Source organism: Coregonus clupeaformis, chromosome 1 (genome assembly GCF_020615455.1).
Source record: "Coregonus clupeaformis isolate EN_2021a chromosome 1, ASM2061545v1, whole genome shotgun sequence".
Taxonomy (NCBI): domain Eukaryota; kingdom Metazoa; phylum Chordata; class Actinopteri; order Salmoniformes; family Salmonidae; genus Coregonus; species Coregonus clupeaformis.
In genome coordinates this window covers 41,054,673-41,081,135 of record NC_059192.1, presented here as the reverse complement: position 1 = coordinate 41,081,135, position 26,463 = coordinate 41,054,673, and the positions used below count along the sequence as shown (strand labels likewise).

The following is a 26,463-nucleotide window of genomic DNA, read 5'->3' as shown; positions in this document are numbered from 1 at the left end:
AAGAACTATTAAAGTAATTATTCATTACATTGTCTCGCCATACAAGCTTAAAGAGCTTATACCGGATTTTTCCCTCACAGTTTTCATCAAGGATCTCTCTGTACTTTGCTCCGTTCATCTTTCCCTAGATTTGTAAGTCGCTCTGGATAAGAGCGTCTGCTAAATGATGTAAATGTAAATGTAGATCCTGACTAGTCTCCCAGTCCCTGCCGCTGAAAATCATCCCCACAGCATGATGCTGCCACCACCATGCTTCACCGTAGGGATGGTGCCAGGTTACCTCCAGACATGGCGCTTGGCATTCAGGCCAAAGCGTTCAGTCTTGGTTTCATCAGACCAGAGAACATCTTGATTCTTATGGTCTGAGAGTCCTTTAGGTGCCCTTTGGCAAACTCCAAGCAGGCTGTCATGTGCCTTTTATGAGGAGTTGCTTCCGTCTGGCCACTCTACCATAAAGGCCTGATTGGTGGGGTGCTGCAGAGATGATTGTCCTTCTGGAAGGTTCTCCCATCTCCACAGAGGAACTCTGGAGTTCTGTCAGAATGACCATCGGGTTCTTGGTCACCTCCCTCACCAAAGCCCTTCTCCTCCGATTGCTCAGTTTGGCAGGGCGGCCAGCTCTAGGAAGAGTCTTGGTGGTTCCAAACTTCTTCCATTTAAGAATGATGGAGGCCACTATGTTCTTGGGGCCCTTCAATGCTGCAGACATTTTTTGGTCCCCTTCCCCAGATCTGTGCCTCGACACAATCCTGTCTTGGAGTTCTACGGACAATTCCTTTGACCTCATGGCTTGATTTTTGCAACTGTATAGACAAGTGTGTGCCTTTACAAATCATGTCAAATCAATTTAATTTACCACAGGTTGACTCCAATCAAGTTGTATAAACATCTCAAGGATGATCAATGGAAATAGGATGCACCTGAGCTCAGTTTCGAGTCTCATTGCAAAGGATCTGAATACTTATGTACATTTCAGTTTTTTATTTGTTATACATTTGCAAACATTTCTAAAAACCTGTTTTTGCTTCGTCATTATGGGGTATTGTGTGTAGATTGATGAGATTCTTTATTTGTTAAATCAATTTTAGAATAAGGCTGTAACGTTACAAAATTTGGAAAAAGGGAAGGGGTCTGAATACTTTCCGAATGCACTGTAATAGCTTTTCTGTTTTTGTGGCATGCTGTCATCTATTACATGGCTACTACTATCATGTCAATAAAAAAAATTGTTTCTCAAGCATGTGGACATTTTATAATTAGTCGGAAAGTATTTGAATGAAGTTGACTAAAGACAAATATAACGGCACCACTCAATTTTGAATATTGGAAAAAGGACACAACACAATTTTGAGCATTCTTACTTGTTTTGTGTTTTGTTGTACTTGGCTATTCTTTGGCTTAGCGAGGAGGGCATTCACACAGATGTAACCGATGTCACATGAAGCAATCTGGATGCAATTTATGTTGCTTGCAACAAAGTTGCATCTGGGTTGCTCCGTGTGTCACCCCACAGACATTGCCTGCAACTAAGTTGCATTGCATCGCAAGAAATATAAATAAATCCTATTACAAGCAACTGACTGTATGCAATTTCCAATCAGTGTGTAGAAAAGTTTACATGACTAGTCATATTGTTCTCTTCGGAACTCTGACCCAGTTGTCACGTCAACACAGCCGTCAGTGCTGCTGCAAACCGCGACAAAAAGAGACATGCCAAATGTGAAATGTATAAAATATTCTAGACATTATGGCTACTTATGGTTTATGTACATGGTCTGGCAGAAAAATTAATGTAATTTTTGAAGTTAACCCAGCCTTTCTCTGTCCGGTTACAACTGTAATTGTCCATCATGAACTGCACTACCTAGCTAGGTAACATTAGCTAGCTTAGCGCTTTGCTCTCTTGGTTAGCTAACATTTTGGCTAGCTAGCTAAATTGTACTGCCAGCATTTTTGTGACGATCTCGGCTGTCTGAGTCGGGTCCTGTCTGGTGACTAGTGTTCCTGCTCGTATTCTCCAGTTTCCCGAGGGTTCGGGAACGCTCCGGGGAGCGCTCTGGTTTTCCGCACCTGCATCCCATCAGCAATCTGCACACCTGGTCCTGATCATCACCCTTCTTAGGCTCTGGCCCAACATCCAGTTCCTGCCGGATCGTTAGCCATGAACAGTATGTTTGTCAGCGTATCAGTCTCTGAGCCAGTAGTGTTAGTTTTGTTGTTTTGCACCTTTTTGACTTGCTGTGTACTGACCTCCGTTTTGTTCTGTCTGCAGTCTCTCACCCGGAACCTTCACCCAACCTCTGCCTGATGGTCGGCGGCTGCCGAGCCAGTACCGGACCAACCACTGCACCCTCAACAACCCATCCACGCCACCCGCTCTGTTCCCTGGATTATTCAGCTTCACTCGGACTCTATTAATAAACACTCACCTTTGTCTCACGTACCTTGTCCTGGTCTGCTTCTGGGTTCTGGCTTAGTTAACCGTGACAATTTTGTCTATAACAATGTTGTTATAATTACAAAACGGTTGGATAAAAGCAACATTTATGAAACCAAGATGTGTTGTATGACAGGATTGGATGTTGCATGCAATTTCAATTGTGTTTGAGTTGCTTCATGTATCAGAAATTGCGTCCAAATTGTTTCATGTGACACACACTACATGACATGGACAGCCTATCCACAAGAAAATTGACAACCCTATATAACCATACCACGATATAGCCAGTTTCACCCAAAAAAACGTTCCTGTCCACAAAGGCGTATTTATAATCTCTCGGAACTGTACTTACCAGACATAACGTGAAATGTGTCCCTCGCTATCAAATAAACATCTGAATCCATCTTTTATCTGAACCGCAACATATTCCCGCTGTGTATACACAAGTTTTTGAGCCGTTTCCGCTCTACTTCCTGAACTCCTCCCGTCGATGCAATCCACTTCCGTTCTGCCGGGCTGGGTTTGTTTTGCTAGCTAGCTCCGTTGTGCCGACAAAGCACTGATATCGCAGTGACAAAGAGGATATAAAAATTACAATTACAACATGAAGAAAAGTGGTTCGGGAACGACGTGTGCGGTAGTTGGTTGCAAAAACTTGAGAAAGCACCTGAACGAGTGGTTAGATAGAGAGTGCTACGACCACAAACCAGCTACGAAGAGGCAATGTCCATGCGCTCCATTGTTAAAAAATTTTCGCAAGCCTGATACCGACTCGGAATCAAGGACCTGGCTGAAGGCATTGAATCTAAAGAAACCACCCCTCAACGTTTTTGTTTGTTCCTATCACTTTGTTGACCAAAAACCTACCAAGGATAATCCTTTCCCAGAGTTGTGGTTGGGATACAATCACCCTCCCCAGCCAAAGAGGCGTCAACTCACCCAGCGGACCACTGCCTCCCCCCAGATAAAGAAACGCAGACTTGAATCTGAGGGTAAGTTCAGCAACTTTAGCTATGAAGCTGACAATACTGTTAATTATGAAAAAGTTGTCATACATTAACATTGCTACCGGTATTTTGCTAAGGCAGTTGATTGTTTTGGAGATGGGACAAACAATGCCCACGATAGCTACATCATTAATTGTGTGTGTGTGTGTGTGTGCCTGCCTGCGTGTGCCTTAGTCTACATCATAAATACAATGCAAGGTGGCAGGCTGTTGTGATGATGATGGTGTGTGTGCGTGTGAGTGCAATGTTGTAGTACACATTTTTCCATTGTGATGTTTGTAGTGAGAGGACTCTATGCCTGCATTAACTTTGATCCATCCATGTTTTCTCTTCCCCTTTTTAGATGCTCCAGAAACCTGTCAGCCTGTCTGTGAGGCCGAGCCTGCTACACCAAAATTTCGAGATGCCCAGACCCAATGGGAGGATCCGTCACATATTGATCACATTTACTGTTCAACAACACAGTCTGTTAAAGTAGACAAGGCCACACAGTGCGAGGCAGAAATGGGTCCTACTGTGACCAGCACCACGGTCATTGATGATGCTAGGTCCCGGCTGTATACAGGAGTGCTTATGGTTCAATTCTTCACCCTGGTGACGGTGTTGTTGCCTTTCAGTAAGCCATCAATTACCCTTCCTGTTGTTGACCAAATACTTATGACGTTGATGAAACTAAAACTAAACCTAATATTAGGAGATATTGCTCACCGCTTCAATGTGTCTACATCCATGGCAAGCATTGTGATTAGTCACTGGATTGACGTGATGGGTGAACAGTTCAAAGTCCTGATCCCCTGGCTTCCAATAGAGACCATTCGTGCCACCATGCCCTTGTCGTTTCAGAGGAACTACCCTCGAACCACCTGCATCATTGACTGTGCCGAAAGTGCCATGCAGAGAGCCACAAACCACGACTCAAGGAGTGACACTTTCAGCCAGTATAAATCACGCAACACTGTGAAATATCTCGTCGCTGTGGCCCCTAATGGGCTAATCATGTTTATATCTGATGCCTATGCTGGCAGAAGCAGCGATAAGTTTATCACCATGGACAGTGGGTTCCTAGACTATCTGAGGGCTGGTGATGAGGTCATGGCGGACCGTGGGTTCACCATTCGAGACTTGCTTGATGAGAGAAGGGTCAGTTTGAACATCCCTGCTTTCACCTACAGGCGCAATCAGTTGACCAATGAGGAGACGACACGCACCAGGCGAGTAGCCAATGTCCGCATACATGTGGAAAGAGCAATCCAGAGACTGAAGGTGTTTAAGATTTTATCCCAGACTGTTCCCATCAGCATGGCACCGAAACTGGACAACATCTTAACCATCTGTGCTGGCCTAGTTAACCTGAAGAGTCCACTGATCAGTGAGGTTTAGAATCTTGCCCTGTGTCCCTGTCTACCAACACCCAGCCATGTTGTTCATTAAATACAGATAAACACAACAAATACTGCGTGCATTGTATTTTTTAATATTATATATGAATATTTTCATAGTGATGTAATTGTGTGGGCTGCTTTTGTATTTTATTTTTTAATACCTGTTAAGATTAAACACGCAATCTTTCTTGTTGAAGCCATTTGTTTAGTTTCCTCAAAACAATTAATTAATCCAGTGTTATTTATGTACAGTATGAGCTTACTATGAATTATGAACTGTGTTAAAATAAATTGTAGCACTCTAAGGATTGAAATTACATCAAACTTTATTTTCACTCAAACAGTAGGCACACTGATATATTGCACAGCATAAAGAGATCATGTAAACAATGGACATCTGTTGGCTCCTGTGGGCATGACCTAAATAAGGCAGATTATTTTGGTTTTAAAATGCTGAGATATTTACTGCAGAACTGTAACCTTCCCTCAACAAAATCATCAACCATTTTCGGGAGCATGTGGGCAAAGTAGAATGTGCGCAGCCTTATGATATGCCCCTGGACAAAGCCTTGGTCGTAGGGTACTTCGATTTCTAGGTGCTCAGTTTTGTTCCAGATCACCAACTTGGAGTGCTGAAGCCCTGTGCAGTGCATCCCAATTTGTACCTGCATGTAGTAGCCTTTTGGACCATTGCAGGCAATATGGTAATCAACCCTATCTCCGTTTGCCACAGTTGTGATTTCGCAGTTCTTTGTTGCCAAAAATTCTGCAAGTGACTTGTTTCCCATCCCAAGCTAGCGTCGACATCGCTGTGTTTACACCAGCAGACGTTGTGCAAACAACTTCCGGCGGAAATTTACATTTTACATTTACATTTTAGTCTTTTAGCAGACGCTCTTATCCAGAGCGACTTACAGGAGCAATTAGGGTTAAGTGCCTTGCTCAAGGGCACATTTACGTCATTTAGCAGACGCTCTTATCCAGAGCGACTCACCAATTGGTGCGTTCACCCTATAGCCAGTGGGATAACCACTTTACAATTTTTTTGGGGGGGTAGAAGGATTACTTTATCCTATCCCAGGTATTCCTTAAAGAGGTGGGGTTTCAAATGTCTCCGGAAGGTGGTGAGTGACTCCGCTGTCCTGGCGTCGTGAGGGAGCTTGTTCCACCATTGGGGTGCCAGAGCAGCGAACAGTTTTGACTGGGCTGAGCGGGAACTATGCTTCCGCAGAGGAAGGGGAGCCAGCAGGCCAGAGGTGGATGAACGCAATGCCCTCGTTTGGGTGTAGGGACTGATCAGAGCCCGAAGGTACAGAGGTGCCGTTCCCCCTCACTGCTCCATAGGCAAGCACCATGGTCTTGTAGCGGATGCGAGCTTCAACTGGAAGCCAGTGGAGTGTGCGGAGGAGGGGGTGACGTGAGAGAACTTGGGAAGGTTGAACACCAGACGGGCTGCGGCATTCTGGATGAGTTGTAGGGGTTTAATGGCACAGGCAGGGAGGCCAGCCAACAGCGAGTTGCAGTAGTCCAGACGGGAGATGACAAGTGCCTGGATTAGGACCTGTGCCGCTTCCTGTGTAAGGCAGGGTCGTACTCTCCGAATGTTGTAGAGCATGAACCTGCAGGAGCGGGTCACCGCCTTGATGTTGGCGGAGAACGACAGGGTGTTGTCCAGGGTCACGCCTAGGCTCTTCGCACTCTGGGAGGAGGACACAGCGGAGTTGTCAACCGTGATGGCGAGATCATGGAACGGGCAGTCCTTCCCCGGGAGGAAGAGCAGCTCCGTCTTGCCAGGGTTCAGCTTGAGGTGGTGATCCGTCATCCATACTGATATGTCTGCCAGACATGCAGAGATGCGATTCGCCACCTGTAGTAATAAATAGAAATGAAATGAAATGCATTTGTGTAGAGTTATGGCGCCAACCGGGATACAGCGCGTAAACTTGTGTATACAGTGGTAGATTTCGTGGTAGGAGCCCTCGCGTGAAGTGCGTGGTCGGCAGCCCGCTGTCTAACTCTGTCTAACTACGTGAGCTAGCTAGCGACTTTCTAATGTAAGCTAGCTAATAGCTTGAAAATACTTCCAGCAGTGACAACAAATTTCAGTCACGGTTGCATGGTAAAAATATTGCTTTGGGTGAGCAATGGCAGTCTGTTGATGTACTCGTCCCACACTTTGCTTACTTGATATCTTGCGAACTGGGTCAAAACTGCCGCTGTCCTGCTGTCTCAGCTGGCCAACTATGTTTACACTCGAGCACAGCCTATCCTTGTGTCCTCTGTCACAGCAAATTAATGAAATGTGTAGTTTGGATGAAAAAAAATATGACAAAAAGAAATGCTTTAAAAAATAACTATAATCAAAACATTATATAATTTTAGATATACTTGTCTGGCTGCATCAAAACTTGTTACAGCAATAGCACCGCCCTCGATTGCATGGCGCTACAGAGGGTGGTATGGACAGGCCAGTACATCACTGGGGCCAAGCTCCCTGCCACCCAGGACCTCTATATCTGGCGGTGTGAAAGGAAGGCCCAGAAAGTCATTAAAAACTCCAGCTACCCAAGACATAGACTGTTCTCTCTGCTTCTGCATGGCAAGCGGTACTGGTTCATTAAGTCTGACACCAACAGGATCCTGAACAGCTTCTATCCCCAAGCCATAAGACTGCTAAATAGCTAACAAAATGGCTACACGGACTATCTGAGTTGACCCTTGTATTTTTGCACTCTCTCTATGCACACTCACAGGGCCCTACACACTCACACACACACAAACACAACAGACATGACTGAAACAGGAACCAATGTCATGATTTATGTGTACAGTGGATATATACAAATAAATGAGATATTTGAGGCTCTCACTAATTGATTGTACAATGTGTACACATATTATATTTTGATTTCACTTTGTGAGTGTGTGATATGGGGGTTAGATCACTGCTCCGACCCGCAAAATAAAGTTCTGAACTGGTTCGACTCCCCAAAAAAGTACTGGTTTATATCGTTCCTTTTTAGTTTCTTTTTAAACGTCTGAAGTCAAACAATTTTTTACATTTAGTTCGACATTAAATTACTTCACCAATAATGCAATGCGGCTAGAGCGGCTTGCTATGGAGCGGTGAAGCTATAGCTCAGTGAGTTGTTTACATGCGTGATGGAAGAGCAAGTGCAGGGTGCAAGATGCAACTGAAATTTTGCGGGTGGGGAGAGGGTGGAGGAGGATGCTTGGCTTGAAGCGCTGGGCATCTTGTGATGACATGCATTATCTTAATTAGGCCCACATAATCATACCTACAGAGGAGTGGCTTCTATGGAGGAACTTTGAATGTCTTTGAACTTCAGAGTTGGCTTAACGTTGGACCAGTGAAGCTAACAAGCTTGTCTGTGCAGAGCGGCAGCAGAATTAAAAACACCTCTTACCTTTTTGTAGTCAATAAATCCAATGTGAAATGTGATAACTATAGTATCCCTAACTAGCATTAAAAAAGTTAATCCATTCTTCTCTAATTAAAAATCTCTCCCTATATATTTTTGAATCACGCTTGTAACGTCAGTAGGCTACAGCTAGGCTTCGGAGGGGGAGGGGCAGGTAGCCTACACGCACACACACTGGCAACGATTTTCAGCTGGCAGGCAGACACTGGAAGAAGTTTCTGATTGACAGAGGGAGGGCTTTGCATAGGCGCTTTGTTGCGTTTTTTGTGGGACTGGAAAAAAAAGCCCAGAACATAAAACAATGTTACTGACCAGTTCCTATGCTTTTAAAATAACAGTTCTGTTCCGGAACAGTATAAATCACTTTCATTCCCGGTTCTGATTCTGTTCCTTGAAAATTTTCATTACTTTCCTTGCTGTTGGAAAACCACATTAGTGTCCGACTTTCGATTGTTGCACATACACCTCCCCCGACTTCACTCCTTGACTTTTGTCTACAGTCGGCTGCTTTAGCCTTATCATTCAAACACCCAATATCTGCGGTCCTGCTCATGGAAACATCTTGCTGAGTCTACTTTAAAATGATTAAATCAGTCTCAATGTGACCCGCCACATTCAGAAGCTTGAAAACCCCATTAGAAAAAAAAGCTTGACAACCCCATTTTATTTTTGACCCCCAAAAAGCTAAAACTGAACATAATTCATGATGGTTTTTGTTATATTTTAGTTAGTTTTGGAGTCAAAGATAATAGTTTCACAATTGGTTTGTTTATTATTTTATTTCAGTTTATGTTTTCGTTGACTATAATAACCTTGGTCAAAACCCATACATTGTTGTGAAGTGGAGAACATGAGCTCTGACGTCATGTATAGCATGTTACTGTACAGCCACTGCGTTCCAATTTAGGCGCCTATCAATGACAAAATCTGCAATTTTCAACTCGTATATGGGATGACAGGGGCTGTAAGTGGAAAGGGCTACATGTGTTACGCCACTCCGCTGCGTATAATGTCCGTTTTTATAGTTTACTACGCTTGCTACTTGAGTCGTCTCTCTCCCTCTCTCCTTCCACACACCCAGCCCCACCTAGTCTCTCAAGGAGAGCAGTTTTTGTGCTCTACCACGAGTCACAACCACTTGCAGTCTGCATGGTCAATGCTGCAGATGCAACCAGATGTTGGTGACAATTCTTCTTTCCACTTCCACTTCTCTGTTTTTTAGGGGGTAGATCAGCTTTAATATTGCAGATAGATTGTAACTTCCTTCAATGTAATTGTCTGAATCACTTCCAATCCACTTCCGATTCTTAATATAAATCCACAAGCGCTCTAATTACACTATTAGTTTGTGTATCTTACTGTCTGCAAACAGCTAGTTTGTCTTTTCTTATCAAGTTGTGGCTAAAATATATCATGTTAGCCGCTAAAACTAATCGCTAGTCAGCTAGCTAAATTTACTTAGAGCAAACGTAGCTAGCTAATACAGCCCGATACCAGTACTGGTGTAGGCCTAGATCAGCATTTTGTTTGTGCAATGGTATATACTAAATCAGAGAGAAATAGGCGAAGCATGAATATTTTAGCTACATCAAAGCTACATTAGGGAAGATAAAACGTTTAATATAACATCTAATTAGGGTCCACTGGGAAACACTGACCAACTTTGGTTCCTGCCCTGTCACAATAACCCCTCCTTGGCTTTTCATTTGTTTACATGTCAAACAAACACTGTATTCAACGCGCCCACTATATTCCAACGTTTGGTTGAAGTTCGATTGAACAGTATAAATGATTGAACAGTATAAAACAATCAGAATGGAGAAAGACCCATTAAAAACACTTAGAATGTACAGTGCCTTCAGAAAGTTCACACCCCTTGACGTTTTCCAGATTTTGGTTTTGAGTGCTCATGATCATCTTTAACCTAGTTTGTTCATACAGTGCATTTTTTGTCACTGGCCTACAAACAATACCCCATAATATCTGAGTGGAATTATGTTTTAGAAAAATACAGAATGAAAAACTGAGTACCACTCTTCATATTTTCAAGCATGGTGGTGGCTGCATCATGTTATGGGTATGTTTGTCATCGGCAAGGACTACAGAGTTTTTTTTTAGCATAAAAGGAAATGGAATAGAGCTAAAACATGGTTCCGTCTGCTTTCCAACACTGTATTCAAAGTGCCCACTATATTCACCTTTCAACAGGACAATAACCTAAAACACAAGGCCAAATATACACTGGAGTTGCTTACCAAGACGACATTAAATGTTCCTGAGTGGCCGAGTTACAGTTTTGACTTAAGTCGGCTTGAAAATCTATGGCAAGACTTGAAAATGGCTGTCTAGCAATGATCAACAACCAATTTGACAGCTTCAATAAAAAATTGTTACAATAATTTGCAAATATTATACAATCCAGGTGTGCAAAGCTCTTAGAGACTTACCCAGAAAGACTCACAGCTGTAATCACTGCCAAAGGTGATTCTACCATGTATTGACTCAGGGGTGTGAAACTTATGTAAATAAGATATATTTCTGTATTTCATTTTCAATAGATTTGCTAAAACCTTTAAAAACATGTTTTCACTATCATTATGGGGTATTGTGTGTAGATGGGTGAGAAAAAAAAATCAATTTAATTTATTTTTAATTCAGGCTGTAACACAACAAAATGTGGAATAAGTCAAGGAGTATGAATACTTTCTGAAGGCACTGTGTGTGTTGCTACCCTAGGGTCATGCACCGCTCATAAAGCATATTCAGAGCTTTTGTTATTCGAAAACCTAAAACTCTGTCAGAAATGTGAAAAATATTGTGACATGATATTTTGGCCATGTCGCCCAGCCCTAGGGCTTTATAATGATTATGACATTTGGAGACATTTGGGGATTAAGTGGGTTAAAACCTTTAATAAACTTCAGTTAGTGCTAAATACGGCTGCTAGAATCCTGACTAGAACCAAGAAATTTGATCATATTACTCCAGTGCTAGCTTCCCTACACTGGCTTCCTGTTAAGGCAAGGGCTGATTTCAAGGTTTTACTGTTAACCTATAAAGCGTTACATGGGCTTGCTCCTACCTATCTTTCCGAGTTGGTCCTGCCGTACATACCAATACGTACGCTACGGTCACAAGACGCAGGCCTCCTAATTGTCCCTAGAATTTCTAAGCAAACAGCGGGAGGCAGGGCTTTCTCCTATAGATCTCCATTTTTATGGAACAGTTTGCCTACCCATGTGAGAGACGCAGACTCGGTCTCAACCTTTAAGTCTTTACTGAAGACTTATCTCTTCAGTAGGTCATATGATTGAGTGTAGTCTGGCCCAGGAGTGTGAAGGTGAACGGAAAGGCTCTGGAGCAACGAACAGCCCTTGCTGTCTCTGCCAGGCCGGTTCCCCTCTCTCCACTGGGGTTCTCTGCCTCTAACCCTGTTACAGGGGCTGAGTCACTGGCTTGCTGGTGCTCTTTCATGCCGTCCCTAGGAGGGGTGCGTCACTTGAGTGGGTTGAGTTACTGACGTGATCTTCCTGTCTGGGTTGGCGCCCCCCCTTGGTTTGTGCTGTGGTGGAGACCTCTGTGGGCTATACTCGGCCTTGTCTCAGGATTGTAAGTTGGTGGTTGAGGATATCCCTCTGGTGGTGCGGGGGCTGTGCTTTGGCAGAGTGGGTGGGGTTATATCCTTCCTGTTTGGCCCTGTCCGGGGTTTCTTCGGATGGGGCCACAGTGTCTCCGGACCGCTCCTGTCTCAGCCTCCAGTATTTATGCTGCAGTAGTTTATGTGTCGGGGGCTGGGGTTAGTTGGTTATACCTGGAGTACTTCTCCTGTCTTATCCAGTGTCCTGTGTAAATTTAAGTATGCTCTCTCTAATTCTCTCGTTCTCTCTTTCTCTCTGAGAACCTGAGCCCTAGGACCATACGTCAGGACTACCGGGCATGCTGACACCTTGCTGTCCCCAGTCCGCCTGGCCTTGCTGCTATTCCAGTTTCAATTGTTCTGCCTGCGGTTACGAAACCCCCTACCTGTCCCAGACCTGCTGTTTTCAACTCTTAATGATCGGCTATGAAAAGCCAACTGAGAGACCTGAGCCCTAGGACCATACGTCGGGACTACCGGCCGTGGTGACTCCTTGCTGTCCCCAGTCCGCCTGGCCTTGCTGCTATTCCAGTTTCAACTGTTCTGCCTGCGGTTATGGAACCCCTACCTGTCCCAGACCTGCTGTTTTCAACTCTTAATGATCGGCTATGAAAAGCCAACTGAGATTTATTCCTGATTATTATTTGACCATGCTTGTCACTTATGAACATTTTTGAACATCTTGGCATGGTTCTGTTATAATCTCCACCCGGCACAGCCAGAAGAGGACTGGCCACCCCTCATAGCCTGGTTCCTCTCTAGGTTTCTTCCTAGGTTTTGGCCTTTCTAGGGAGTTTTTCCTAGCCACCGTGCTTCTACACCTGCATTACTAGCTGTTTGGGGTTTTAGGCTGGGTTTCTGTAAAGCACTTCGAGATATTAGCTGATGTAAGAAGGGCTATATAAAATAAAATTGATTGATTGAAATTGATTGATTAAAACCTTCCTATAAGTGACACAGGGTTGTAGGAACATGTCAAAATTCAGAATTTTGGCACTTTAGCAGCCTTTATTCAAAAATCTTATTTCTTGAATTCTCCATGTGGTATATATTAAAGGGGAATTCATTTATTATGACAGGCTTTTAAAATTCTATATTGGTCCACAATTTCTACTTAAAATATCAAAAGAACAACCCAGAAGGTGACACTGGACCAAAGTCTCTATGACAGTTATTGCTGTACGGTAGGACCTTATCTACTATGTGGGACACTCCTGTCTTGTTATCAGAGATAGAGAGAGAGTATTGTTAATAAGGCTGTCCCAGACAAAAAATAATGTATTTTCCCATATATAGACACACCCTATATTTTTGAATAAAATCAACTATATGCACTGAGCTTGTCTGATCCTTTAACCTTTTCTCACGTACCAACAAACGGTGCGATCATTCTACAGTGGTCCCTGCAACGTACGCTCAAACTGGTGTGATTAGAACGCTTATTTAGAACGTCCAGTTTCGATTGACGCAACAGTCAGCATTTGAGCTAGCCACACTGTTTTTTCACAGAGAAATGTTGCACAAACACAGTCCTTACAAAGTTATGTCCTGAATGTGACCAGTTTATTTTTGGGATGCAATGTTCAGACATTCACAGAAGTAGCGACAACATACACAATCATCCAAACCGGAAAATGTAGGCTACATTCGTTCTGACGCTAACTGAGAAAAGATTGACGTAACACAAGAGGTCATATTTAGATAACTCTCGGCTGTCAGAAACCACAATATGAATGAGCTAATAGCAATTACTATTTATAATTCATCACATCACGGGTGAGCTCACCATTGATCGAAATAATTGAGTAAAACACTTTCTAGAAATCAAAAGTAATCCGACGATGGGTAGTTTCTGCGCGCCGCCATTATTATTTTTTGCGTCAACCAAAGATAATACGAGGAGACAAGATGAGTTTGGTCTGTTTGCAGTATGCATGTTCAAGGGGGTGTGTCGTCTATGATCATTAACTTCCCTTCATTCACTTCTGGAAGTTTACCCTTCACCTCATTATAACATCTTTGGTCTGACAGACGTTTACGTGGCACCCAGAATGCATTGTATAATGTCAACAAACATGGCGCCACACATAGCTGGCGAATAGCTTAACATTAGCTCATTATAAATCAGTAGAACCTTAAAAAAAGTATTTTACACACATCATAGGTGTCCATTACAATCTATGCAATAATCAGAATGCATTATTTGTCACCAGTACTTGAAAACATGTGAATAAAACTGTAAATACATTATGCTACAACATGATATACAGAAAATAAGGCACTTACTTTGATAGGAACGCACACTTGTCCAAAGTTATTATTTGTAAGGAAAACAACAAGGAAGGCAATGCGAGCGCCAGCCAGAAAATGTTCCAATTCGTGCAAGACTGCGCAAATGTCTGCATACTTGATCTGTTGAAACATTGGTGAAGACATGCTTGGGCTCTCCTCGAAGAGAGAAGGTTGTCCGACTCAGTAAAGCCTCAAACATAAAATGTCCGCAACACTGAAATGACACCTCAATTCAAACTGTTGTTAGAAAAGATAACTTCTTAGAAAATAATTTGAAATTGACAAGTTGAAAATGCTACATCTACAGTGCCTTGCAAAAGTATTCATCCCCCTTGGGTTTTTTCCTATTTTGTTTCATTACAACCTGTAATTTAAATGGATTTTTATTTGGATTTCATGTAATGGACATACACAAAATAGTCCAAATTGTTGAAGTGAAATGAAAAAAATAACTTGTATCATAAAATTAAAACAAATAAATAAAGGAAAAGTGGTGCATGCATATGTATTCACCCCCTTTGCTATGAAGCCCCTAAATAAGATCTGGTGCAACCAATTACCTTCAGAAGTCACATAATTAGTTAAATAAAGTCCACCTGTGTGCAAACTAAGTGTCACATGATCTCAGTATATATACACACCTGTTCTGAAAGGCCCCAGAGTCTGCAACACCACTAAGCAAGGGGCAACACCAAGCAAGCGGAACCATGAAGACCAAGGAGCTCTCAAAACAGGTCAGGGACAAAGTTGTGGAGAAGTACAGATCAAGGTTGTGTTATAAAAACATTTCCGAAACTTTGAACATCCCACGGAGCACCATTAAATCCATTATTAAAAAATGGAAAGAATATGGCACCACAACAAACCTGCCAAGAGAGGGCCGCCCACCAAAACTCACTGACCAGGCAAGGAAGGCATTAATCAGAGAGGCAACAAAGAGACCAAAGATAACCCTGAAGGAGCTGCAAAGCTCCACAGCGGAGATTGGAGTATCTGTCCATAGGACCACTTTAAGCCGTACACTCCACAGAGCTTGGTTTTATGGAAGAGTGGCCAGAAAAAAAGCCAATGCTTAAAGAAAGAAAATAAGCAAACACGTTTGGAGTTCGCCAAAAGGCATGTGGGAGACTCCCCAAACATATGGAAGAAGGTACTCTGGTCAGATGAGACTAATATTGAGCTTTTTGGCCATCAAGGAAAACGCTATGTCTGGCGCAAACCCAACACCTCTCATCACCCCGAGAACACCATGTTTTTCATCGGCAGGGACTGGGAAACTGGTCAGAATTAAAAGAATGATGGATGGCGCTAAATACAGGGAAATTCTTGAGGGAAACCTGTTTCAGTCTCCCAGTGATTTGAGACTGGGACGGATTCACCTTCCAGCAGGACAATGACCCTAAGCATACTGCTAAAGCAACACTTGAGTGGTTTAAGGGGAAACATTTAAATGTCTTGGAATGGCCAAGTCAAAGCCCAAAGCTCAATCCAATTGAGAATCTGTGGCATGATTTAAAGATTGCTGTACACCAGCGGAACCCATCCAACTTGAAGGAGCTGGAGCAGTTTTGCCTTGAAGACTGGGCAAAAATCCCAGTGGCTAGATCTGCCAAGCTTATAGCCCAAGAGACTTGCATCTGTAATTGCTGCAAAAGGTGGCTCTATAAAGTATTGACTTTGCTAGCGGGTAGCTACTGGTAACTATTAGCAACTGTGGATAGTTGTTTCCAATGTTATTTCACGCTTAAGAGTACCTGTAATTATGCCAGCTAGCTACCTACCATTCAGCAGTTTTTCTAACCTCATTATCTGAAGCATTAATGTTAGGTAGTTAGTAGCTACTGTACTCGAAATGTAGCTAGCTTGTTGCTACCTGGATAGCTAACTAAACAATAGCTGGAATGACCTAACTTTAATATTTGGAGACGCTTTCTCTCCGTTGGGACAGACGCGAACTGGCTGAATCGATTTAGTGGCTAGCTTTGCACTTAACTGGCTAACAGTAGCTACTAAGGGTAAGTTATAACCTACATTTATTTGTGTTTTGTTTTTCCTCATTTTACATACTGGTAACCAGAGTCATTCAAGGGAATTCGGGACATGGGTGACTAGTTAACGTTAGCTTGGCTCTCTCTGTGTGTTCGTGCCGTGGGAGGAGGGGTTGGTTCATTGGCAGAGAGCAATGGCTAGCTAGTATGCTAACTATTCTAGCTAACTAACTGGCTGAATAAGTTGACGACGTACTCACTCAAACTGTCAAAACTAACCCAACACTTTACACAACGTTAGACACGGACACGAATGATCTGCTTGGCGTATTATCACACTGGTGGTTTGTTGTAACCGAGTATTGGTGCTAAACCGTGTTATTGGAGGCTGGCATGCTAGTTGGCTATGGCGTTATAGGATTCGGTGCCCTGGACGGTTTTCACGGAAGAATACTGTACCAAGTTAGCTAGCTGAATAAACTAAGTTAGTCTATTCCTAGAAAACATTGAACCGCTGTAGTTTACAACAATTATAATTTCTAAAGTGGAAGTTGGGAGAGTTATATTTGAGTGTTTCAGTGAAACGTAAGTGAGGGAGGCCCCGCTCTCTCGCTTTCCCAGATGTTTAGTTCATTTCATTCCGATCTCCTTTGCATTATTGTAGCCTTTTTCTGTAGCCTGTCAACTATGTGTCTGTCTATCCCTGTTCTCTCCTCTCTGCACAGGCCATACAAACGCTTCACACCACGTGGCTGTTGCCACTCTAATCTGGTGGTCCCTGCGCGCACGACCCGCATGGAGTTCCAGGTCTCTGGGAGCCTCTGGAACTGCCGTTCTGCGGCCAACAAGGCAGAGTTTATCTCAGCCTATGCTACCCTCCAATCCCTTGACTTCTTGGCACTGACGGAAACATGGATTACCACAGAAAACACTGCTACTCCTACTGCTCTTTCCTCGTCTAACCATGTGTTCTCGCATACCCCGAGAGCATCTGGTCAGCGCGGCGGTGGCACAGGAATCCTTATCTCTCCCAAGTGGACATTCTGTATTTTCCCCCTGACTCATCTGTCTATCTCCTCATTTGAATTCCATGCTGTCACAGTCACTAACCCATTCAAGCTTAACATCCTTGTCATTTATCGCCCTACAGCTCATTCCCTCATCAATGAGCTTGACGCCTTGATAAGTTCCTTTCCTGAGGATGGCTCAAACCTTACAGTTCTGGGTGACTTTAACCTCCCTACATCTGCCTTTGACTCATTTCTCTCTGCCTCCTTCTTTCCACACCTCTTTTGACCTCACCCTCTCACCGTCCCCCCCCCTACTCACAAGGCAGGCAATACGCTTGACCTCATCTTTACTAGATGCTGTTCTTCTATTAATCTCACTGAAACTCCCCTCCATGTCTCCGACCACTACTTTGTATCCTTTTCTCTCTCGCTCTCCTCCAACACTACTCACTCTGCCCCTACTCAGATGGTAATGTGTCGTCGCAACCTTCGCTCTCTCCCGCTACTCTCTCCTCTTCCATCCTATCATTTCTTCCCTCTGCTAAATCCTTCTCCCTCCAATCTCCTGATTCTGCCTCCTCAACCCTCCTCTCCTCCCTTTCTGCATATTTTGACTCTTTATGTCCCCTATCCTCCCGGCCGGCTCGGTCCTCCCCTCCTGCTCCGTGGCTTGACGACTCATTGCGAGCTCAGAGAAGAGGACTCCGGGCAGCCGAGCGGAAATGGAGGAAAACTAGACTCCCTGCGAACCTGTCATCTTTTCACTCCCTCCTCTCTACATTCTCTTCCTCTGTTTCCGCTGCCAAAACCACTTTCTACCACTAAATTTCAAGCCTCTGCCTCTAACCCTAGGAAGCTCTTTGCCACCTTCTCCTGCCTGCTGAATCCTCCTCCTCCCCCTCCTCCCTCCCCCTCTCTGTGGATGACTTCGTCAACCATTTTGAAAAGAAGGTTCTCCCCTCTCTCTCCAGATGAAATCTTGCAACTTGTGACGGCCGGCCGCCCAACAACCTGCCCGCTTGACCCTATCCCCTCCTCTCTTCTCCAGACCATTTCCGGAGACCTTCTCCCTTACCTCACCTCGCTCATCATCCCCGGGACCACCCATACGTAAAAATGTATGCACACATGACTGTAAGTCGCTTTGGATAAAAGCATCTGCTAAATGGCATATTATTATTGTTATTATTATACTCAGCCCCAGCCACACAGCAATATCTGCCTATGCCTCTAACTCAAAGGGCAAACAATTCACACAATGAAATATAAGAAAATGGCATTTAGCTCAATAGACCACTGCTGAGGGACTGCCACACACACACACACACACACAAATAAATAAAGTGTGAGGAAGGAGATTAAGAGAATTGAGAGACTAACAGTCTGTGTGTGTGCGTGTGTGTGTGTGTTGGTGGGTTGAAGGATCAAGTCCAGCTATCAAATTAATTGGATATTCGTGTCTGGCAGAGAAAGCAGACTGCCCACCATCCACTGTAGTCAGCAACATCCTACTTATACTCTCACACACAACTAATGTGCTTAAAGAACACCCTTAACTTGCACACACCCACTCACTCACTCAAACAAACAGATAACTCATACAGAGATACATACTGCATTACTAACAAGTTCCACACACACTGTCTTTTTCCCCAAACCCCTTTCTTTCTCACATAAAAAATTATGTACGTGTAACCGGTGTGAAATGGCTAGCTAGTTAGCGGTGCGTGCTAGTAGCATTTCCCGCGGCTTTTGTGGAGCGACGGGTAACGGTGCTTCGAGGGTGACTGTTGTCGATGTGTGCAGAGGGTCCCTGGTTCAAGCCCAGGTCAGGGCGAGGAGAGGGACGGAAGCAACACTGTGACATTGATGCTGTTGACCCGGATCACTGGTTGCTGCGGAAAAGGAAGAGGTCAAAAGGGGGGTGAGCGTAACCGGTGTGAAATGGCTAGCTAGTTAGCGGTGCGTGCTAGTAGCATTTCAATCGGTGACGTCACTCGCTCTGAGACATTGAAGTAGTTGTTTCCCTTGCTCTGCAAGGGCCGCGGCATTTGTGGAGCGACGGGTAACGGTGCTTCGAGGGTGACTGTTGTCGATGTGTGCAGAGGGTCCCTGGTTCAAGCCCAGGTAGGGGCGAGGAGAGGGACGGAAGCAAGACTGTGACATACGCACTTTCCCTAAAACAATGCATTAACACATAATATACAAAAACACACTACCACCTTGCACCTTTTTAGTCTTTCCACAAGGCATGTCTCTTTGTTAGCCTTTAGGGTGTGATAGGCCTATGTGTTATAGGCACAGGGAGTGTGTAAAGGGCTGGAAAAGCATTACAACAGGAGAGTGTGAGTTTTGGTTTAAGCTCTAATCCACCATGGAGAGGAAAAAGGAGAGGGCCATGGGGGGGGGGGGGGCTCTCTATAACAACAAGGTCAATAAATCATGGGAAAGTCACATTCTGGGTGTTATCTGGTCAGTTTACCTAAGGGATAATCAACGAGGGGCTATGCATTCTATGGAAAATAATGAATGGCGTGGAAGGTGTGTTCCACGACGCGCTAGCGAAGAGGAACTGCCCTTCCATGGAGTTGCATTATTTTCCAGAGAACGCATAGAGCCCGAGTTGATTATCCCTTTTATACCATGGCTATAATTTAACACATTTGCCACTAGAAATGTGTTTAATTGCCAGTAGACATGTGTTCAACAAGTAGTAGCTAGCAAGTTTACCAGATAGATACAGTAGTTGCCGTGGTAACCAAACAAACAGACTTGCTAGTTTAGCTAACCAAACCATCAGTCCTAGCTTGCTATTATGAAATCGAATTCAACAATACCAATACTGTTTTCAATTCAACTTTTGCTTTCAAAAGCAGCTCAAACAAAACATGGAAAAAATTACTATAGCCATTAAATTCTACTGTGTTTAAATGTACTGTGCGTAACAGGGAAATAATGCACTCTCTAGAATACCCTTCAAGCCAATCAGAAATTAGTATTCAACAATGCCATGGTATAAAGTCAAATAAATATGTATTTTTTACAATTTCCTTCTACAACCAGTGTTCAACCTGACCATGATGTTCTAAAAGATGTCATAATGGCACCTTGTACCAAATATTGGCTGCCAGGTAGACTGTTGACATGGCATAGCAAAGCAGTGATGACTGTGTTTGCGTGCTTGCGTTCATGTGTGCGTGTGTGGTAGTGTTCCCCATTGTGTTTAAGAGCACTAGCTGAGAGATGAGAGGTAATTATAGAAATGTTATACGGTAATTCTGCTCTTCCGCCTCAGATACAACACTTGAGAGATCATATCACAAACACACACAAAAACAAACACGCACACACACAGACTACGCGCACACATTAAGAGAAGGATTCTCCATTCCTTTTCTTCCCAAAAATTCACTCTCTTATTTTTTTTAGTTCTTTTTTCGACTGCACTTCCTGATTTGGCCTTGTTTTTCATCAATGCTCATTAAGAAATGCTTGTGGCCATGACTGAAGGCAAACAACAGTTGTCTTGGGGGTGTGGTTTGAAGTGGGTGTGTCTTTGCCATTCAATCACAACAAACAAGTCCAGTAGTGAGTACAGCAAGGTAAGCTAAGCTATCTTTGCTACGGAGAGAACAACGTTTTGAAGTTGAGGACTTCTCCCCTCTTGACTGGCCATCCTATCTAGCTGATATTTCTCTGTCAAATCAGTTATGACAAGATGGCAACAGCCAGTGTCTGGAATGTGTTTCATAAGACCTTGCTACAAAAGTACCTCGCAACTTAGTTTCAACATTTCATCACGTCATGTAAATACATGTTACCGTGGAAATGGTATCATCTGCGAGTTGAATGGCCGGTTTTGAGTCAGCTCAGCTGTCCTACACCACAATATTCTATCTGTCTAGTTGTCTCATCTCGTCTCACCTTATGTTCGCTGTTAGATCTTTCCCATGAGACAAATCCCAGAACTGCTAATATCCCTACAACAGGTGTAGGCTACATTGGCCAGCTTGAGTGTAGATAGGTTTATGAACAACAATTCCATGAGTGTGTTGTGTTACAAAGACAAAACATTTTATGCTGTAAATATCACATTGATGTGCTTATAAAGACAGCATGCAAACACTTACCTAGCAAATAAAAATAAGTTGTGTGTAGAGTGCAACGTCAGCTGCCAGAGCCATAGCTATATTTGTAGTAGACAAGTACCATCCTTCATTTATTTTTGCCCTAGAAAATACACGTAAAACTTTTATGAGAACAGGCATGTTGTTTTGGGTTAGCAGACAAAGTCCCCGAATGCTAGCTAGCTAGCTACCTAACTTGCAAATCCGGGTTAGTTATCATATCTTTGTCCGAGTTTAAATGAGTTAGCTAGCATTAGCTAGCATGTTCGAGTTGAAACATTATTGAAAGCTAGCTGGCTACATCCTATGATCAGCTAGCAGGCTAGTATCCAAGTGCCTGCCCTGTATTGACCGTAAATGGAAATGGGCTACAGTTAGCTTTTGTTAGCAAGGTAGCTAGCTAACGTGAGCTATGCACATCTTCCTCCAGGGCCGGTCCTGGCCATTGTGCCGCCCTAGGCAAGACAAAAAAATTGCCCCCCCTACTAGAATAGTCCCAGTAAGCAAAACAATCTAAAATATGTATTTTTCCAGATGTTGAAGTTAGGTTCACTCTAGGTTCTGAATGAAAGGTGAAAAGATGTCTTGTCCAAACGTTGAAAACAGGTCCATTTTCAGTTCTGAATGACAGTTGACAAGGTATTTTTTGGACGTTGAAAATACATATTTCCCAGACGTTGAAATCGGGTTCATTTTTGGTTCTGGGTGAAAGTTGAAAAGACGTAATTTATAAATGTTAATGTTTGGGCCAAATTAAGGCTGGTCCAAACTGGACAAAATCTGAACAAAACATAGACGTCTATGATTGGTTCAGATTTGGTCCGGACTGGACCAAAAACCAACGTCTGTGGACATGGAAATCATGACCGGTCCGGATTGCACCAAAAATAGTTGGCCAGACAAGACCAAAAAAATATGTCCAAAAGACATCAGAGTCAGTCCATGATTACTGAGGTATAGCCTACAGTGTCGCCTGAAATAGAATTGTAGAAATGCCCATGGTAGGTCTACCATTTGTAAAATACCCAAAAAAGACTGCCGGTCCGGACATGACCAAAAAAAGAGTCCAAAAGACGTCCGCCCGTGCTTTCTCGGATGTAGCCTACCATGTCGGCCAGCAATGGAATTTTATGAATGCCCACCGTTCGTAAAAAAAATATTTCAAAAATAAAATAAAAAAGGCTGTTGCATTGGCTTTATTAGTCCTGATTCCTGCGACTAATCAATTTGGCTATTTAAGCTCTGAATATCAGCTACCCAACTTTATCAGGAGTAGTTATCCTGAGCCTATTTGCAATGTGTTCACACAGCGGGAAATGCAGAAGTATTTAATTTTTCGCTATGATCAGCTCGTAAAAAATGTAAGGATACAAACTTGAAACCACTGATCATGACAAATCAGCCCACGGGATGAAACTCCTGGACAGCAGCTGTGAGAAGCCTGATTGTCCATTCCATACTGTCCATTTTACTTTGGCCGGTCCTGATTTTAGGATATGTTGTTTGTTAACATGTCAGCGCATTTTTTATTTGATTGGGCGTCATTTAGGTTAGGCTATTTGATCTGAGAAAACTGATGTTAAATGTTTCTGTCTCATTAAATTGCCATACATTTTATCTCCAGCCTGTAGGCTATAGAAAAGGCCACAAAGGCTACTCTTTCTGCCATATGCTATTTCTGCTACATGATTTTTTTGACGGAATGTTGGTGGAGCGCTGCACAAATGCGTTTCTCCAAAAGCACCCTGGAGAGGCGCGCTTGGAATGGACAAGATAAATATTTGGCGTCCCTGCCTTTGACAAAGTGGGCATTGCTTATCACAGGACGGCATCAGCGCTCACCTAAAAAGCCCATATGCCACTGGTTGAGAGACATTGTCATTGTTTTTGGGCAGAATTACATATGACTATTTAATTATAGTGTCAAAATGGACTACAGAGTGTAATGTTTCTGGCTCATATCGACGCCACATAGGCCGTTTAAAACCAGAGAAATTGGTTGTAAGGGGCAGTTGACCGTTAAAGGCAAATAATACACGCACACACAGCAGTCCTGTCGAATCCTATCTAGTGTGTTTGTTTCTTTAATAGACCCAGGGATGGAGACCAGTAGCTAATCTGCATCTATTGCTTCGCCACAGAGCGCTGATCTACATAAAACACGTCTCAACACATACCATTAAAACACACCATATTACTGTCTACCAGCGCTCTCCATATAGGCTTTAGCTCAGCAGGCTAGCACAGTCGTGTGGCATGCGGAGGACCCAGGTTCTATTTTTCAGTTCCTAATTCCTAAAAGCCCATCTAGGGACTGGTGTTAAAAATGTGGGTAGACCCTGTGGTGCAGTGCATCATGATAGGCCTAGTTGTGTTGTCAATTTATCAATGTACTGTATATGCAATATGTCAATGTAGATGTCACATGTTTAATATATCACATCATGTTCACAATACAGCGCAGTCAACAATAATAGCTGTCATGCACAGAGGGAAAATCATAATAACCATGCAAAGAGCTTGGCTGGAAGAATGAAAGCTCACACTCTACAAAGATAAATTAGCCATACACACAGCTTTCTAAAACCCATTAAACAATGTCAGGATGGAAATTGCTCCCCTGCACTCATTCACTTATTCACACCTTCACCTTAGAAAGTAACCTGACTTCCCTTCACACGAACAAGGGCAAGGGACCAAGAGAACTTTACAAAAACCTGGTCTGTGAGCAAGACAGAGGAGAGAGAAGAGAAAGGAGAGGTAAAGCAGCAATGTTATGGCTAGTTCAAGAGAGTACAAGAGGAATACCCGTCATAATCTTGCGGCTGACAGAAAACATTTAGAGAGCGCAGGCCTTTGTCAGGTTATTGCAGGAAGGAAAGCATCAACTACTCAAAAACATCTCTAAACTCTTGTTTTAGAGATTACTTTTTGTCTTACTTTTTGTATCGTTCTTTTTTTACTTACTGTTTAACTTTAAACCCCTCTTTTTGTCCAATGGAATGACCTGGTTTACAGTAAGAGAGACAGCACGCAGAGGCTCCACAATAATCCCTCTAGTTGATTCTGGAGCCTGACTTTCAGCTGTTCATACAGAACCGAGGGACAGACTGATTCCAAATTATCTTTCCGGGAAGGACTTTCCCATGTGCAGCTTCACAAAGTTCAACCTCCAAAGCAAGACAAAGCTAACAGACTAGACTGTTGTTGATCCTCGAACATGCACACACACGCTGGCACGTATGCACATGCATGCACTCTCACACACACACACACCCCTCAGAGCAAGGTGCATAGAATAAGACTTACTAATTGTAAGAACAATTAATTATATGTGAGCCCGCACACACAGACAGACCTCCTGGCCAGGACTCAGGAATGGAATCCTATCTTAATTTGGGATGCATTACATCCGCTACAAATTGTTGTGTAGCTGCTAATGCAGCAGCAGTAGTGATGTTAGATTAGATTGTCCCAGACAGCCCCCAGGCAGACAGAGAGGAGTGTGTGTGTTTGTGTTTGTGTGTGCACGCGTGTGTGTCAGGCAGCCAGTGCAAGGCTTGCCTCTTGTAGAGTAACAATGTGTTTGGTCACAATACTATCGTTTTAATCCGTCAACTGGCACTAAACAGACAAATGGTGTTTCATGGTACTCTGCCAAACGTCACATAAACCGCATCTAATAACATGTCTTAATAACATCTAGGAACAACACTGACCTAATGGAACTAAGGAAAAGACAGTGTTTGGAAAGGTCGCTATGCACACACATAGGCATGTGCGCGCGTGCGCATTCACATACAGCCCATTAATTACGGACCAATAATATTATTGTCTGCAGTTCCTCTGCTGTGCTCGTTTATATAAATCAAGGCCAGCACCAATGTCTCCAATCCAGATGTGCTTTGGGCATCAACATGACAGCCAATGGACTCCCGTAGAAAAGCCAAGTCAGCAAAACTGTGCGCCTCGCACACATTCCATCGTCATGCAATCACAGCTGGCTGTGCAGAGGAAGGCTCTTTTTTTGTGAGCACAGAGGAAGGCATATATCAACGTTCTGAGGACCTTTTCAAGGTCCGAAATCAAAATCTATTTCTAGTGATCAGGCTGCACACGTCACACATCAACATGCACGCAAATACTAACAACAATAAAAGATGCAATATGACATATATCAATTAATAAATTGTGTGATAAGACCAGGTTACTACAGGCTGCTCGCTTTTTAAAACGATATAGCCTACATTATCTGATGTAACACTTTATTCTCAACAGGTCTTGCATGACCTGAGAATTGTGAAGCATCTTAAGTAGCCTAACGCAAGCTTCGTAAACAATGTTATAGGCAACAGTTTTAAGATATATTGGCTACGCAACTATTTCAGTTTTTCTAGTCATATGGCATCTTTAACTGGTCTAATAAAGCCGGGGCTACGAAAGCCCATCACTCACCACCAGTCAGCTGGTCATACGATCCATCCAATTCTCTGGAATCAGACAAGCTTTGCTCCAGGTTTTTAGTCTTCATCTTTCCCCGCGCTGGAACGGAAAACTATGGATGATAAATCAATCTCTGTTGTGTTTTTCGTTTTGTGTCCTTTAAGGATGTGTCATTTAACGATGTTATGAAATGACAATCCCGTTGGTAGTTAATTCGTTATTTCCGTTTTAGTCTCGACTGCTCTGGTGATTTGCGCTCTCCGCTACCCAAGCTGGCTCATCGCTCTCTCCACGCGCCTGTTGACTGCGAACACACACATTTACACACACTCACACTAGGATTGTCGAGCTATTGGGAACCAGACTGATTCAAGCAAGCGCACAAAAGCGATTCTCTCTCCTATCAGTTCGGAGCGTTGGTGTATTCTTGAGCTGAGCGATTGAGTGGCTCGAGCGCGTGGTCACGGTGGCGGCTGAATCATCTGGATGTGAGAATGCGCGGTGCACGTGGTGGTGACCTCACTACCTCAGGTGTGTTTGATGAAGTCGGTAACACCTCCGATGATTTAATAACAACAATAATCCGATTCTTAAATATGTATTATCTAAACTGTTTTGACTTTGTCAGTAGAGGAAAAGGTCCGATTGTACTTAAGGAAACAAACCAGCTGTAATAGCGTCGATTGGAGATTCA

General features: G+C 43.3%; 1 protein-coding gene across 1 annotated transcript in view; it reads right to left on the bottom strand.

Annotated features, from left to right (window-relative positions):
- Positions 1 to 26,235, bottom strand: part of LOC121568689 (Kv channel-interacting protein 2-like) — a 267,640-nt gene extending 241,405 nt beyond the window's left edge. The window contains exon 1 of the mRNA XM_041879088.1: positions 25,782 to 26,235. Within this exon, the coding sequence (XP_041735022.1) occupies positions 25,782 to 25,857 (76 nt within the window). The 5' untranslated portion in view covers positions 25,858 to 26,235. The remainder of the gene's footprint in view (positions 1 to 25,781) is intronic.
- Between the last annotated feature and the right edge of the window lie 228 nt (positions 26,236 to 26,463).